This window comes from Carassius gibelio, chromosome B15 (assembly GCF_023724105.1).
Source record: "Carassius gibelio isolate Cgi1373 ecotype wild population from Czech Republic chromosome B15, carGib1.2-hapl.c, whole genome shotgun sequence".
Taxonomy (NCBI): Eukaryota; Metazoa; Chordata; class Actinopteri; order Cypriniformes; family Cyprinidae; genus Carassius; species Carassius gibelio.
Window position 1 is genome coordinate 26,240,945 of NC_068410.1, and position 17,630 is coordinate 26,258,574.

At 41.9% G+C, this 17,630-nt stretch overlaps 1 protein-coding gene across 3 annotated transcripts; it reads right to left on the reverse strand.

Annotated features, from left to right (window-relative positions):
* Positions 1-629: 629 nt before the first annotated feature.
* On the reverse strand, positions 630-10,441 carry hnrnpl2 (heterogeneous nuclear ribonucleoprotein L2). 3 transcript variants are annotated; one of them, XM_052576133.1, is made up of 14 exons: positions 10,291-10,441; positions 9,635-9,753; positions 9,315-9,552; positions 9,107-9,194; positions 8,151-8,245; positions 7,705-7,777; positions 4,027-4,059; positions 3,206-3,274; positions 2,711-2,970; positions 2,504-2,625; positions 1,967-2,168; positions 1,833-1,890; positions 1,604-1,708; positions 630-1,102 (listed from the first exon to the last, which is right to left on the reverse strand). In XM_052576133.1, exons 1-14 carry the CDS (start codon positions 10,375-10,377, stop codon positions 1,044-1,046), a joined length of 1,608 nt encoding a protein of 535 aa, XP_052432093.1. In that variant the 5' UTR covers positions 10,378-10,441; the 3' UTR covers positions 630-1,043. The 3 variants fall into 3 exon arrangements, with proteins under 3 accessions (XP_052432093.1, XP_052432094.1, XP_052432096.1); XM_052576134.1 differs by lacking the exon at positions 4,027-4,059; XM_052576136.1 differs by lacking the exons at positions 3,206-3,274; positions 4,027-4,059.
* Between the last annotated feature and the right edge of the window lie 7,189 nt (positions 10,442-17,630).

Consider the following 17,630-nt stretch of genomic DNA (forward strand, 5'->3'; position numbering starts at 1 on the left):
TCATGTTTAGTAGCAATATCACCTTTTCTTCCTTATTACTTAACTGTAACTGAATCATTTTTTCTAAACTATTTGTATTTTTTATGAGTTTACAAAATATATAGAGACAAATATATAAAACAGCACAGTACATAAAAAAATTAAATACCAATTTTATAGTGCATTATAAGAATCCTAGTACACGGTTATTAAAATATTATGGCCCCTGTATTTGACATAAGCCTATCATAGTTTTGTCATTTTAGATTGGCGAGTGTCCGTCATGACTTTAAAGATCATGACCATCATTTTTACTGCATAGCTTCTTAATTTGAAATCATCTCATCAGATTATTTGGGTTTCTAGGCCTTGCACAGGACTATCAGAGAAATTTACCTTGACTGTAGAAATATCATTTACATTTCTGTGAGTTAGTTATCAGGAAGCGGCAAAACCCATTTTTGAATATGCAGATTATTTCTTTATTAAACGGATTACATTTTATCTTCCAGATTCCTAATATACACTGGGCAATAACATCCAGGCAGCTTTTGAGAAAAAAAAAAAAAAAAAAAAAAGATTAAACTGCTTTATACCATTTTAAACCACTAGTCACAATTGTTCCCTTGCAAAAGAAATAACAACAGAGAGACATAATCACTATTTTTATTTTAGTCAAAAAAACTAAACAAAAAAGAAATAAAATTGCATTCTTCTTTACAGAGTGACATTTCTAAAAGTGAGGTGCTGAGCCCACAGCTAACAGTCAATCATGGCAAGCAATAAAAAAAAAAAAAAAAAAAAAAAAAAAAAACAGTAACAAAACCAAAATACTGGTACAAAAGCATTTCAACTCTCCTCTTGCTTTAAAAACAATGAGTTCAGTCAGTTTTACTCTCAGCTTGTGTTGCTGCTCAATCAACATAAGATTAACTCCACACGTCTGCACACCCTTCACACAGATGAGCCGTTAAGGACAATAAAGTAGCAGGAAGGTGAAGTGATGGGGTGAGCGATGACTCTGGGACGTCACCATGATGATGGTGATGGGGACGAGATGGGGTTCAGTTTGCATGCTGTGCAGTAGAGAAGCACAGCTTGAGCGTGTATGGATATGGGCCATCTGCAGAGAGAAACAGAAAAATTTGTTGGTGGGAAAAGTGTGGCCAAGAAAGAACCAGAGATATACACAAACTATAAACTGTCTATTTGACATCATGTGATCAATTCAGTTTTCTTTTGCACCTTATTGTGCTTGAACGGGCAATTAAGAAACAGCTGTTAAAATGTGCAGTCTTCACGTGAACACAGTAGGTTCTGTTTTAGTAAAAGTAAACAGCTGGGTAAAAAGAAAAATCAATCATTTTGACCCACACAATGTGTTTTTGGCTATTGCTGAAAATATACCCCAGCGACTTGTGCTCCAAGGGTCACATTATATAGTTACAGTGATATCAATTTCTCATACTATGAAATTTGGTCAACAAAATTCTGGTCATATTTACCACCCCTAGCAGCCAAATACATACATATATTTTTATTAAGTTCGCTTTAATTTTGTTGGAAATGCTGACACAACCAATTAATGGAAATAATATCTGAAACACTAGATGAAGTAACTCACTGGGGTTTTTCATCTGGTAATGGTTCATCATAGCAAGAGCTTCCATGGCGTCATTAACAGACTCCCACTCCAGAAGCCCTGACGAACTCCTCTCTGATGTGGAACCTATTCATTAACACATTACAATCATGAAGGGTCATGGATGACATTAGCAGTTAATAGAGCACACTTTAAATGATTTCATGCAGAGTTTGGCTTTCTATGCTATTATTTACACACTTTCACATACCTTTAGCTGCAAAAGGTTTGACATTGGAAGGGCTCTTTACCCCGAGTTCATCACAGATCTGAAAACAGATGAAGGTGGTAAATGTACACATCAGGTGACAAGAATGGTCCTGACTTCCTGTATTGTGAACTGACCCTGGTGAAGGTGTCTGGTGAAGCCTCTGGTGCTGCGTTGAAGAAGTGTAGGACGTTGCTGGGATGCTGAATGCGGTTCTTGGCCGCCTGCTCTGGAGAAGTGAAGCGGTTATTTCTGCTCCCGTGAAAGTCTTTGAAGCTGCTGGAGCCGTCTTCCAGCTCATAGGACTGACCGGGCATGATGGCCTGCTGCTTGGACACACTGATCAAAACAACAGATCAAACAATTGAGCTATACTAGTATGTATTCATATGAAATCATCAATGACTTTTTTAAAATTTGATTCCCCTTCTAATTCTAATTTCTCCATAATGCAAAAAAAAAAAAAAAGTTTGCATAAAAAAATTGAGAAAACTAAGTATTTTAACACATTGGAAGCATTTTTAATGCCTTTAATGATTAAACATAATATATTGCAAAGCTGTCACAAATATTTTCAAAATATCGGAATCTTATTCTCTTCTATTAAACACTATGTAATGAATCGGGCTGCTCTTATTGCAACATTTGAAAAAAACTCTAGTTGCAACAATTACCAAACATTGAGCTTCTGGTTGAACAGGAAGTTGTTGTTGAGATGTGAGATGGCACGATCCACAGCATAGCAGTCTCCCATCTCCACCATAGCAGCTCCAGGCTTGCTCTTCATGAATTTCACCTACATTAAAAGGGGACAAGTGGATTTCAGATAAAACGGTTTACATTTTGACAGTAGCCATCCTACTTTTAGCCGTTCTTCATACCCGTTCCACATTTCCATACAGGCAGAAGATGTTGAAGACCCTGTCTGCGTTTATTTTTGAGGGCTCCAGGCCATACACCATGATCACCGGTGAGTCTGCATGTGCGCCATATTCACCAGGGGGCGGAGGTGGGGGGCCGTACTGTGCACCGTACCGCTGACTGGTTCCACCACGCCTTGGACCACCCATGGGCGGCGGCCCCATCCGTCGGCCTTCATAGGGGCCGCCGTAGCCCTCGTCTTGGTATCCGTGATAACCTCCTGAGAACCCACAAACGACAAACAGAGCACGTTGGGGTGGGGGTTGTGGGCAGGATGGGGTAAACAAACATTTGACACAGCCTTCACTTTAGTTTATGTTTTAATGTCAACACGGCACCATCTTGCTGCCACTGTGATAAAAGCACCCCAAATTTGTTTTCGTTTTAACATCCACTCCCCTGTTTGCGAGCAAATGAGGCAAATGTGTTATCACGTGTGCCCCCGCAAGCCTTACCATACTCTGGAGGGTGGTCTCCCAGCAGAGCCGGCTGCCTCTGGCGCTTGTTGGGGTTGGAGTTCATATCTGAGAGGCGAGAGAAGGAAGAGGGTGAAGAAAGGAAAGGGGAGGGGCCAAAAAGAGTTTGGGGGAGAGAGAGAGAGAGAGAGTGAAAGATGAGTTTGCTGAGAGGCGACAGGACAGGACACTGACTTTGTGAATGTTAATGTGATTGACACGAGCTTTAAGTTCAGCAGAGAAGGGGACACATAAGATTAGGGTTACATTTCACCCCCCCACCAAAAAACTAAAACAAAACAGGTACATTTGTTTAAAGAAAATGAAACCTACTTTTAAATAACTGAATTTTGTATGGTAACATTTTTATAAATCAATCTCATTTTCTCCTTAAACTGTCATTATCATAATATCTGAACATCTTTTGTGCTTTTGTATAAAAACACTGCAATGGGGCTTAAAAAGACCACGGTACATTTATACAGTAGTGCAAGTCTTTTTCAATTCCAGTAATTTGACTTGTAATTGAGGTGGTTTTTATATTAATGATCATTACAGGGTTCATTTTCTTCATTTCATTGTTTTAATTTTAGGGTGAAATGTCATGTTACGACAGCTTGAGGAGACTGACCTATGAAAAGACTACTTACAAACCTGTATACCACAGACAGCTGGATAATAAACATACAGGCTTTCTTTTGGGGTGTACCAGCCCCTGAACAAACTGCTGTGTTGGCTGTCAATGTAATTCTGTCATATATTATGTTTGGGAGTGTGTGTGGGTGGGTGGGGGGGACAGGATGTCTACTGCAGACACACACCTTGATTGCCCCCATTGCCATCAGCATCTGCACCTGTTCAGGTACACACAGTGCAAACATCAATCTCACGGACATTTCTGAATATTCACATAACAGGTTTCTTACTCTATTTAGGATCTTAAAATGCTTAGGGCACCATGCCTTTATTAACGTTGCTATTTACAAAAGACGCAACTGAAAATGATGGCAGGCCTCTCTTCTCTTATACCCCATTTACCACCCAAATGGTGCTGGTGATCATGCACAGCTGGGTCTCAAAATGAACTCACGCTTTTACTTATTACATCACTTCACCGCAAACGGATATGGCTAATTATGTCTTTTGCTTACTACTTTTGAAAATAAACGTTTATATTTAAAGCAATTGTATTTAATCACAAGCTAGCTTTGATGTAACTACCGAAAGCTTTTTTAATTAGATTTTTAAAAATCAGGAAATTTAGAAACCTGATAATTTAGTTTGTGCGATCTAGTTCTGTTTTACATTAAACAGACTGATTAGCTGTTATGAAAACTAATTATCTCATCCCTCAACTAATGATTCGAAGCCCAAAGAATACTTCAGCTTTGAAGCGAAAGCTCATCTTATGCGTACAGCCAAACACAGCGTTTCAAAGTATAGTCCATTTGACAGCATGGGCAATCACGGGCAACTGACACGGGCTCAATAAAGTTTCATCACTGGCTGCGCGATTTCTCTCCAGAATTTACGACTGATAAAACGTCTTTGTACTTGTCAATGCTGCAGTATACTGATGGTGGCGCGTCCTGTTCCATCTCATCCACTTATTTTTACGCAATTACAAAACAGTGTTGCCAGCTTGTGGAGCAACTTTTTAACACAAACATTTTAGCCATGGTTAGAAAAGCTATACACACGTACAATATTTCGGTGATAATGAAATTCACACCGAACACTTTTCGCACGCTTCAGTGAATGCATAAAATTCAAATATATTCTAGGCTTTAGTGGCATAGCAGGCCATATTATTAGTGTAAACACACAAAATGGTGCCAGGGATGGGAACTAGCGCCCCGTCGGTGGAGAAGGGGGTGTCAAAACATCTCTGAAATCACAAGTATAATAATGTTGCTCCCCAAAAAACAACCCATCCCAGGAATATACATTTTAATGCAACTTGCTGATCTACATCAATGTGTAGCCCAATGAGGAAGACAAAAATGACAAAAACTGGAGAGGAAAAGATCAAGTTAGTCAAACATTTGGTCAAAAACCCCCATGAAACATTAGACTAGAAGCGTATCACTCCAAGACAACAGAAGCTTGGGGTTACTTACAGTACAAACGCAAGGGTTCGGGGTTGAAGGATGGTGCAAGAAGAACATGCCGTAAATTAGCCATCGTTGAGTCTCTTCATGGCATCCTCCTCCATATCCCACTTAAGAACTTTCCATTTCTTCCCCCCACCAGTCCATTCCACTGATTTCCCAAGTACTCTTCCTCGTCTCAGATGGGTTTCAGTGCTCCAATGATGCCAGCACACATTTCAATGCCTGTCTTCCCATGGTGGTTGAAAAGCTGGAGCAATTTATGCCCAATTCAGACTGACTGGTACTTCCACTAGAGACACAAAGCCAACCTGCATCATACGGAAGGTGTTATACAGTAGTCAAACGACTGGGGGAAAAAAAGGGAAAAACGTCACATTGACAGAAAGAGAGAAGAGGATTCGTAAAAAGAAAGGACTAGAGGAAGAGGACACATGTTTGGGGAAGAGAGAGTATCTGAAACACCAGCCTCCAGGGCAGAATGTCAGGGCTTAGAGTAAAAAACTAAATAAAAAACTTGACGTGTCGGCTGTCTGCATGTCAGTGCATCTGCTTGTCAAAATGTTGTCTGCAGTGTCTTCTGTGTCTCGAGTGGTTTAGTGTCATCAGCTGTTGACGAGTGAAGAGTCGGGCATGTCGATTTGTAGGTGTCTGGGTTTGTGTTGTAACGATCGGCACGGCGAGAAAGGCGACATACCCCAGAAAAGACAGACAGGTTCAGAAAGGCTGTTTGTCTGTGGATGTCAGCAGTTTGCCATGAATGAGGAGAAGAGGTCTGTTTGCATTGTGTTGTGGTGTCACTTGAGGATGCTTGTCAAAATCATCCCTTGTTAGCAGTGAGGTTAAGGTGGTGTGTGTCTTGCTCTTGACCCGTAAGAAACAACAGGAGAAAGTTGAATGGGTGTGGGAGCCTTAACTACTTGCACCGACAACCCCAAAATCCTTCAGTGTCTTTCCTGGCAGTGTATTTTCTGTTGGAGGTGATGAGTGCTAAATGTTGCGTGATCAGGTGTTTGTCAGGATGCCTTGCAGTTTCACGAGAGTAAAATGCATGTTTGTCCTTCTGGAGAAATATTCTCGCAAGGTATAAGGCAGTTGTGGTTTGATGACTGATACAGTGGTGGAAGTCTGAGGCACTTGTGTCTCCAGTGAAATGTAGGAAATGTCCCCCAGTGTCCAGATGTGTTAAGTGTTCTGTTGATGCACTTGATATTCTGGAAAGTTCTGTGCTCTCGTTTTGGTCTCTAAAATGTACCGCATGAATGTGAGGGGCAAATGGCCCAAGCAAGCACCAAAGAACATCCTGTTCAAAATTATCATTGGTTGGTTGACCTGCAATTTGTTAACAACAGGAATTTCTTTGGGCACACCATTGCTCATGAATACCCATGTCCCAAATCACAAAATCGTGAAATTCAACATGAAATTGTTCCCATTTACTTTTAATACATTACTCGTTTATTGTTTACAATTAAATCAATCCATGCTATTCCGAAGAACAACATAGCACTGCTCGAAAAAGAATGAACACTTTTTTTTTTTCTAGTCTAATAAATTCCCCCAAAAAAACTAAATCAAGTTGCCCTGCAGTTTTTTCTTCTTAAAGGTGCTGTATGTAAGATTTAGTCTGCTAAAGCATAAAAATACCATAATATTTTTGCAGATATTTAAGAAACATAATAAGTTAGCATACTTGTTTATCTGAAAAACAATGCTACAGTCAATTATTCTCATTTATTCTCTGTTTTGGTGTGTGAAACCCGCCCAGTGCCAGTTTACCTAATTGTTTTTCGGCACCCCAGGTTACCAGTATTTAAGCATTTAAGTATTTAATTTTGTTCATCGCCAAGTGCGCTTGTTCCTGTTTGTCTCCTAAACCTGGCAACCTACGAGTGCGTCAAGTCTGAGGAGGTGGTTCCAGCTGAAAAAAACCCTTTCCAATATTTTGAATTTGGACTGCAATACCTAGTTCAACCACTTGGTGTAAATCCTACATACAGCACCTTTAAATATTACTTCAACTGGAAAATGTAAAATGTGAACGTAGTTTCATGTTAACTGCATAAGATGTCTGATAATCTGCCTCTATGGTGCTAACCCAGTAAACCACTTGCCCCTCACACTACTGGCATGTGACAGGCTTTGCTGGAAAAGGAAGTTTGTGAGATATCAGCAGCACAACATTCTGAGGAAGCCTTAAAGATCACAGGGATACAGCTTTACCCTCCCCTCAGAGAGTCACGAAAACATGGTGTAGACGTTGGTATGCCTAACACTCGGCACAGGGGAGGTTTCTGCGTTTTTAAAACGTCCCAATCCCACCCACTTATTTTCCCCACAGTGGCAGTAAGGGCGCAGAGAAATGTCAGAGTAAATGGTTAACGGTACCTTGGCTGCTCAGGTTCGGATTGGTGTAGTCCCATGTGTCCTGGTCATTCTTGAACACATTAAGGCGTGTTGGCTAAGAGTACAAAAAAGTAAATAAAATAAATTCATTAAAAATATATATTTCTAGCAGCTTGAGTAGGTATGGGTGATATTGAGTATATACTTAAAATATGTGGTTAAACAAATGTCAATGAAAATCATTTCATTATTAAGCTTTAGTATGTTTATTATATATTAGCGCATTGATTAAGCTTTTACTTTTTTTTTTTTACTTATGTTTTACTTTCTGCTTGAAGATTTTGTCTCTAACTGGCTACAAAAAAAAAATCCCTATAAAACCTCATTTTAAGCCATTCAGAAAATGCACAGAGTATTGTCAAATGTCTGAAAAATAAAGAGTGAATTATTGCACCATTATTTCCCAGTAAATCTGAAATGACCCTCACCTTGGCATACTCGATCTTTAGTGTGCAACAGCCAGAGTATATATCAGCCCCATTGAGTGAGGCCTTGGCCCTTTGGGCACTCTGAACGGAATCAAATGTGTGAGGAATTAAAGAAAAACAATGGTAATCTTGTGTTCCCTGACTACAAAGATTATTAAAGTATTTATGGAAGGTAGCATACTTTAAATGGTCAGTTCACTGAAAAATTAATTACCCTGTCATTCCAAACCTGTTAGACCTCCGTTCATCTTTGGAAAACAGATTAAGATATTTCTGATGAAATCAGAGAACACTCGGACACTCCATAGACAGCAAGGGTCCTACCATGTTCAAGGCACAGAAAGGTAATAAAGACTTGAAACAGTGTGACATCAGTGGTTCAACCTTAATTTCATGAAGCCACGAGAGTACTTTTTCTCTCATTATCACTCTCCACGTATGCTCTCCTTTAAGTATAAACAAGGCGTTTTTAACTGCAGCTGCACTATGCGCATTTGTTGCGTACATGAAGGAAAATGGTGCCCTAGGGTGGAGAGGAATTGTTGAATAAAGTATTTTTGCACAAAAAGTACTCAATATAACCTCGTAAAATTAAAGTTGAACCCCTGATGTCACATGGTCTATTTCAATAATGTCTTTACTACCTTTCTGTGCCTTGATCGTGGAAGTTTCCCCTTGCTGTCTATGGAGGGTCAGAGGGCTCTTGGATATTCAAAATTCTCTTAATTTGTGTCCAACATGCTTGGAACAACAGGAGGGTGAGTAATTAATGATATTGCTTTATTTTTTGGGTGAACTATGCCTTTAAGATAATTGGTTAACAAAGCGTGTAAGACATTCAGAGTCCACATGCGAAGTGAACTTAACTGACAAGAGCGTAAGGATTCATGAACACAAATTACAGCTAGCAGAATCTAACCAACAGCTTTGATCTGCAGTGTGAAACAGAAAAGGATATTCCACCATGGCCTGGACACCATTCTTCCTAAAGATGACGATTCGTTGAACAGGACCACAGTTGTTGCAAATAGTATAGAGGACATCCTGTAGAACAACAAGAACTTCAGTGTCTATGGAGCGTCAGAGAGCTCTTGAATTTAATCAAAATCTCATTTTGCATAATAAAAGGCATCATTGATATTACACAGAGGATGTGGGCAGTACCGTGGTGATAGGATAAATGGGGTTCATGATTGTAAGTAGCAAAACATTATTAACACTGCGGGAATCGTCAGGGTCACCCGGCCTGGATATCTTCTGACTGGTAGAGTAGTTTACAAACGCAGGATGTCCGGCGATGTAGATCTGGTTGTCGTTGGCATAAGTAACAGCATTGCAAGACCCATTCATATCCTCATATTCAACCAGGGCTTGACGCTTCTTCGGCATGAGTACAACATAACTGCAGAGAGATGGAGAGAGACGATCCTAAATGCATTTCAATTACATTATGGCACACCTGACGGAGACGTAGCACAAGTTACCTGATGGCTCCAAACTCTTGCAGGGCTTCAACGATGTCGGCCTCCAATACTCCGTCCACTAAACCTCGGACATGCACCACAAGAGAGGGCAGGGTCTTGTGCGGGTCAACATACTCCTCCTATGGAATAAGTCATCACGTTAGTCCAGAAAACTGGAAATAATAAGTATTCATTATTATTATCATTTTTTTTTTTTTTTTTTACAAGAAATAGTCTAAATACATACTGCAATTTCTGTGTAACATGAACTTTTTTTTTTTACAATATGAGTCCGTTCTATAAATGTATATGTATTAATCATTATGTAAGTTATATGTTTCCCATTCGTTGTAATTAACAAAACACAATTTATGTGTTTGGTCGGTTACAAACAGCATAACTCATTCATTCAGCAGCTTTTAAGAATATATGTTTGGCGTGGAAAACAAAAGCGTTTCTTACGAACACATCAAACATTGGGTACAAAATCATTACATGTTTTTATATTTTTGTTTTTGTAATGCTTTGGGTGCAGAAAAATCAGTGTACTGTAGCTCAATTGTTTGATTAGCTTGTTCGCTAAACAGTGCTGTTTTAGCCAGCTAGCTACCTAAAGAGAAGTCAGATGAAGTCCGTAATAAATTAAATGATAGGGTGTAAGCAAAGATTTGACTTACTGTCGCCATTCCCCCTTCGCCTTCCGTTTTTTGGCGTTTTGTTGCTCTGCCTCCTTCGCTGTAGTAGCGGGCCGCCTGCGTCGCCATGTTGTCCCGTTACGATTCACGCGCATCAAACTGAAATGGACGAAAACTACAGAAAATGGGAGAGGTGAGGGTGACGCCTTCCGGAGAAGAACCGGCGATATTACTGGTCGACAGGAACTGTCAATCACCACTATAGTCCAATTAAAACAGCGAGGCACTACGTTGAGGTCAATGATTGGACACTACAGTAAACATTTTGAAAAGCTTTCAGCTTCTGTCTCAGCGAACTTGATACACAAAGCGAAGCCCAATTGGCAACTGCAGTGGTGAAATCGATGTGGTAAGAGTTTAGAGGAACTCAGCTTAGTCTGACAATAGTTTCCCAGCAGAAGTTACCTCAGTGACTGAGTTTGAGTTATGGTAGTTTTGCTTTCGGAAACCAAATCAAGTGTCAATAAATCAGAATAACTGAAATAAGCCTGGCTAATTGGTAAACTAGTTTTATGGAATACGGACATGATTACGAACATTTTCTCACAAAAAAAAAAACAGATGTTCTAGTTTAACTTCAAATTAAACAAAGATTGAGAAGGAAAAAAGACTGAATATTCATTGTGTTGATTTAATATACCAACAATCACAGGGGGACAATTAATAGATAAATATAGAAATAAATAAATAGGACTTACACTGAAGAATCAAAGACTATAACCAATTTAATGACCTGCAACAATAACCAAAAATTCTTCCCTGCACAGTACCCCAGTCAGTGTCAGATTAACACTGATGGTTGTCGATGTACAGAGTGTTAAAAGTAATTCTGAGGAAGTGCCAAATTAACACTGATGGTTGTCTATACATGTTAACAGTACAGAGTGTTAAAAGTAATTATGAGGAAGTGTCAAATTAACACTGCTGGGTGTCTATAAATGTCCACACTACATAGTGTTAAAAGCAACACTGAAAAAGCGTTACATTTAATGAGGTAATTGAGAGATTTATTGAGTGCTGATTGATAATTATTTAAGGCAACTGATGTTAACAGGAAAAATTACCAAAGAAGAAAATACAAGTTTAAGTCTCCATTATAGTGGTCAGTGTTTACTTTAGTTATGCTCTTGACTCTTTAATAATAAATTATATGTGACCCCTAGGGGCGTGCTCAGTCTCACAATTTGTATATCTAAAGTAGAAAACCCCAAACAGCACTCCCCTTCAAGCTATTTAGACAGGTTATCTCCAATGAAGGGATGAAAATGGGACTGATGTGATCAATTTTATTAAACACTAGACAATACACTGATTGGCAATCAGAGCAGACAGATGTTTCCTATAGGTAACAATGAACAATTCTACAATAGATTAATCACAGTGAATAAAAGGTCTCATAATAAATGAGTTACAAGATAAAAATCTAACAATGCCTAGACTACAGTGAATAAAGTCAGATATATAGGTACTGTTCACATACACTACAACACTGCAAGAAACACTTCAAACCAAATTGGCCATGCGTACATTAACACAGCATTTCACACTTCACACCAGTAAACATTGCAAGATAGACACGATTCCTAAAGGAAATATTGCACAATGCCCATGGGCCAAAGGTTGAATAATGACAATTGCCAAACAGACACAAAAAAACAACAACATCTAAATTAACGAACTACCACTAGCCGGACTCCCTCCTAGGCCCACCTGGGTCCAGGTCATCAAAAACAGTGGTAGCAGATCCCCAAGACACACATATGAAGAAATACAAAATGAAACAAAATTATTAAACCCAGGAAAAACAGTAGCTAGTGACCAACGAAGGCAATCCTCATTTTTTTCTTTTGACACCAGCCCAAATAAATAAGAGCTATATACCCTTTAACAAAGTTTAAACGGCATGAATGATTAATAGCTGGACACTCTCCTCGATGCGCCAGTGATTAGGCCTTAAAAGGTACACTTCCAGTCTCAATCACCTACCCGCTACACTCACCGCCCCCAAAATGTCACCGTCTCGGTGACAGGTGGTGAAGGTACTACAGCCAGGGCCTAAAAACAGCATTATGGGAGCTAACAGTTACCTGAGCTTCCCTGTGTTCGTCTCCAGGTGAGCGTACTGGTAATGTACACAGGAGATTATAAGGGTTTGAATGGTGGCCTGCTGTTGTTCTATTGGTCCGCCTTGGCACAAACTCTCGTTCAGGTATCGGCAATGATGCTTCAGCTGCTGGAGTATGTTCTATACGCAAATCCTGCCGGGCCTGTTCCTGTTGCACAGAAGTTAGAGGCGGCTGGTCACCAGCCACAGTAGGAATGCAACGAAACTGCCCATCTATGCAAGGAGTGTCTACGGCTACCAATAGTGCCAAATCGCCACTTTCGTCCACACTACTGTTTGAGTCCTCTGATACCAGATCAAACTGGTCTAACTTGGGCTCTGCATTTGCAGATGTAGACAGGGGTTGACCAGGGTCGACAAGAAGGGGACGCAACTCTTGCCTATGAATGTTCTTTTCTGGACCCTGCTGGTCCCTTGTTCTGATTTTATAAAGGGTACCAACCTCGTCCAGACAGCTCACCACCTCATACTCTACATGGTCCCAATGATCATGAATTTTATGACGACCAAGCGGGTGACTCCGGCGATACACTAATGTACCTGGCAGTAAAATGGGCAGAGGAACAGCTTGATGCTTTGCCCGCTGCTTGGCTGCTGCCTCAAGATTGGTCCGAGCCTGCCGATAAACTACAGAAAGATGCTCCTGATGTTCTCGAACCCACTCTTCCGTAGTCAGTTCCAATGGGGAGTCAACTGTACCCAAGAGCGAGTCAAGGGGAAGGATGGGCTTCCGCCCAAACATAAGTTCATAAGGTGAAAACCCTGTTGACTGATGGGCAGTAGTGTTATATGCGAACAACACTTGAGGCAAATGTTGTGGCCACCTTTTTTTCTTTTCTGCGGGCAGAGTACGGAGCAAATCGTGAAGCGTACGATTAAATCGTTCGCATTGTCCATTGCCCTCAGGGTGGTAAGGACTTGTACGGGACTTCTGAACACCATATAATTGACACAGCCGCTGAAACAACTCTCCCTCGAACTGACGACCCCGATCTGTATGAAAACGCTGTGGAACTCCATAGGTATAAAACCACTGTTCAGTAAGAACCCGTTTTACAGTCGTGGCCTTTTGGTCCATGGTGGGATAAGCTTGAGCAAATTTGGAAAACACATCCGTTACAACCAGAAGATTTTCTCTTCCATCACTAGACTTTTCCAATGTAGTGAAGTCAATGGCTAGAATTTCTAAAGGCCTAGTTGCAAGAAGACTACCCATGAATGTTCTTAATTTCGGCTGCACCGCTTTTGCCACTAAACATCGTTGACATTGTTGACACCAGCGCTTGATGTCTTTGCGCATAAAGGGCCAATAACAATGTTGACGAACAAGTATGGTGGTCCTCTCCACCCCCTGGTGTCCATGATTATTATGTAAAGCAGTCAAAACTTCCTCACGTAACAGCTGAGGTAGCACCAACTGCATTACTTTTACTCTACCACCGGGGGCATGACTTTGTCGGTAAAGAACACCACCATGTTCCTGTATGTTAGTCCACTGACGCACAAGTTATATCACAGCAGGGGACTCTTTGGCCCTTTCCAATGCTGTGGGGGGACTACCTCTCTTCCAATAAGATAGAAAGGCCCTTAGCACTGGGTCTTCTGACTGAAGAAGCTGCAGATCAGCCCTAGTTCTTATTGGGGATGCATCTATAGCCTGAATATTAACTGGACTAGCAGAACGAGTTGCCACAACACTTTTAATCTCCGTAGGAAGAGAGATTCCCGGTGCTACCACTTCGATAGAGTCTGGAGCTGGGGATGCAGCCAAGCGGGATAATGCATCTGCATTTTTATTACACACACCTGGGCGGTACTCAATTTTAAAATCAAAAAGAGCCAACTGTGCCACCCAGCGTTGTTCTACTGCCCCCAACTTGGCCGTCTGCAAATAACAAAGGGGGTTGTTATCAGTCAGAACAGTGAACCTTCCGCCTAAAAGGTAATCTCGAAATTTGTCTGTCACGGCCCACTTAAGGGCCAACAACTCAAGCTTCATGGCTGAATAATTGTTCATATTTCGTTCAGTTGGTCGCAACCCCCTACTAGCATAAGCTACTGGCCGCCGCTGTCCCTCCCCCTGCTCTTGGGACAAAACGGCACCCAGCCCAAGCCCACTTGCATCTACCTCAAGAACAAAAGGTTTACTGAAGTCTGCATAGCCCAAAACAGGTGCACTTATCAGCTTTTCTTTTAGTACCTCAAAAGACTTTTGACAGCCCCAGTCCCAGTGGTCCCGCAAGGAGGCATTAAACCCTGCTTGTTTCTTCTTTGGAGCGGGCTGTAATTTTGCTACCAACTTATGCAGAGGGGCTGCATATCTCGCAAACCCCTCTACAAAGCGCCTATAATATGATGCAAACCCAAGAAAAGAGCGCAGTTCTGTGATGGTAGCTGGAACTTTCCAGTCCCTAACCGCACTGATTTTGTCTGGGTCGGTTGCGACTCCTGAAGCTGAAATAATGTGTCCCAAGAACTTCACCTCAGACTGAAAGAAATGGCACTTCCCCAAATTGAGCTTGAGGCCATGGGAGGTCAACCTACCCAACACGAGTTCCAGTCTTTCCAGATGTTGCTGGAACGTGGATGAAAATACCACCACATCATCAAGATACAAAAGAAGGGTATGGAAACGCTGATCTCCAAAGATCCTTTCCATTAGCCTCTGGAACGTTCCCGGTGCATTGCACAAACCAAATGGCATCCTCTGGAACTCAAAGAGACCAAATGGAGTGCAGAATGCTGTTTTTGCCCTGTCCTTTTCTGCCACAGATACCTGATTATAACCACTTGCCAGATCGAGAGTGGAAAAAAAACAAGCACCTGAAAGGGCATCCAAGGATTCCTCAATCCGAGGCAATGGAAAGGCATCTTTTCTAGTTTTCACATTCAATTGTCTATAATCAACGCATAAACGGATAGACCCATCCTTATTTTGAACTACAACAATGGGTGAAGAATAGGGGCTACAGCTGGGTTTCACCACTCCCTGTTCCAACAACTCTTGAATGTGTGTCTTCACAACATCATACTGCGATGGTGGCAGTCTACGGTAGCGTTGCCGCACCGGCGTCTCATCCACTAATGGAATCTCGTGTTCAATAAGATCCGTACAACCCAACTCCCCTTCCCCACAACTAAAAGCTGCACTATGCTTTTGAAGTAAGGACTTAGCCTCTTGCTGCTCTACGTCTGTCAGGTTAGGCCAGGTAGTGTCGGTGAGACCAGGAAGATAGGAGGCGCTGACCTCCATAGACTGAATAACAGTAACGGGGCCCTGACTACCATCTTCTTCCTGAAAACTAATGGACTTAACCGAACATAACTCTATCATATGCAATTGACCCAAGATGGTACGTGGTCTTATCCACGATCATCGTTTCCCACATTGACTACCGGCACATCAACTGTGCCATCACCCATGGGGAGTAAAGAACTAGGAATGAGCAAATCTGGTGGCAACTGCCCCCCTACTTGTCCTGGTTCTATAAATGCAGAGGGAATCAAAGGGCACAGCCCCTGCCTGCATAAAGCTGGAATTAGCTTCATAGATCCAGCAGGCACAAGAATGGAAGAGCCTGGAGGGGTGGAGACCTTACCCAAGAAACCAGAATTTGACAGATCTTCAAAGCGTTGACACGCCAACAGAGCATGTTTCCAAATCGCAGGAACATCTGAGGAAGGAGAAGCAAACAAACCCCTGCTCCCTTGACAGAACATTTCTCGCAGACAGCAACAGAGCACATTCATTCCGATAAGCCCTGGAACAATGTTTTTTTTTAATCTTGACCCAGAATCCGGTGGGTCATGAACGACCAAAATGCCCATGGAGGGAAGCACCCTACCCAGGACTTCTATGTCCAGTTCTAAATAGCCTCGGTAAGGGATATCCAACCCATTGGCTGCTCTTAACTGCAGCCATCCACAGGAGCGTAGCTGGTCATGCCCCTGAACTTGGAAGTGCGCTTTAAAAAAAGACTCCTCGATGGTAGATACCATAGACCCGGTGTCAACAAGACACACTCCTCCTATCTTAATGTCGGCCACCGGGCACTGCCCTATAAGTACGGAATGAGAAGATGGTATGGGGAGGAAAGAACCTGAGCCTGTTGAGGACCCGTCTAGTGCTTGGCTCCATACACTAGAGGGTGCTAGTTTCCCTGCAACCCAGCGGATTGAACATCAACTACATTAACTGCCCTCTGTCCAGAGTCACCCCGTACCCGCCGTCCCTGCCAACTGACTGTCAAACAGTCCCTTGCCATATGACCAGCCTGGTCACACTTCAAGCAAATAGGCCGACCATCAGCTTCAAATCTGTAACGCCGGGGTGGATTGCTTGGCCTGCTATTGGGATTGGAATTCACCGGTCCAGAGGACAAATGTTTTAGAATGGTGTCCAATTGAATTTGCTGCCTACGCAAACAATCTTTAAGTTCAACCAATTCGTTGTTTGGTGTGGCAGCTACAGCCTGGGTCTCTGCTCCCCATTCCCCTACTGCGACGGGACTAGCATCACAAGAGAAAGCCCTATCACGCACTGGGCGGGCCCCCTCCCCATCGTCAACCCAACGGAATGACTCTCTACGCACATCCAAAAAACGCGAGCCCGGATTGAGGCGAATAAACTGTTTTAATTCCCTGCGCAGCATCTTGTCTCGAACATTTTCCACAAACTGATCACGGAGAACAGAGTCAGGATTAGAAATCGCATTTGAATTTTTACGCTGACAAATTTCCATTAGGACCATTAATGAATGGGAAAATTCACGCAACGTTTCTCCCTCACGCTGGCGACATTGGAAAAACTTTTGTTGGGCCTCAATATAGGAGTGTACACAACCAAAAGTTTGTAATAATATTGAAAAAATTCTCTCAGGGTCAGCCCTGTCAGTAGCTGAACGAAGTTTAATCTCTAATTTAGCCTCCCCCTCAAGAAGATCATATACAAAATATGCCTGCTCACTGGGGGACATATGTCTAGCTTGTAAGCATTTACGAACCTCTTCAACCCATTCCTCCACAGGAGGACATTCTGGACCTGGACTACCAGAAAACTTGGGATATTTACGTTCTCTTGGCACATAGACATACCTCATACCAGATGAACCTGGCACTGACTGACTCTGTTCTCCCTGATCTGGATCTACTGGGGGCACTACATTTCCCTGCCGAAGTCTTTCATTATCTGCTTGAA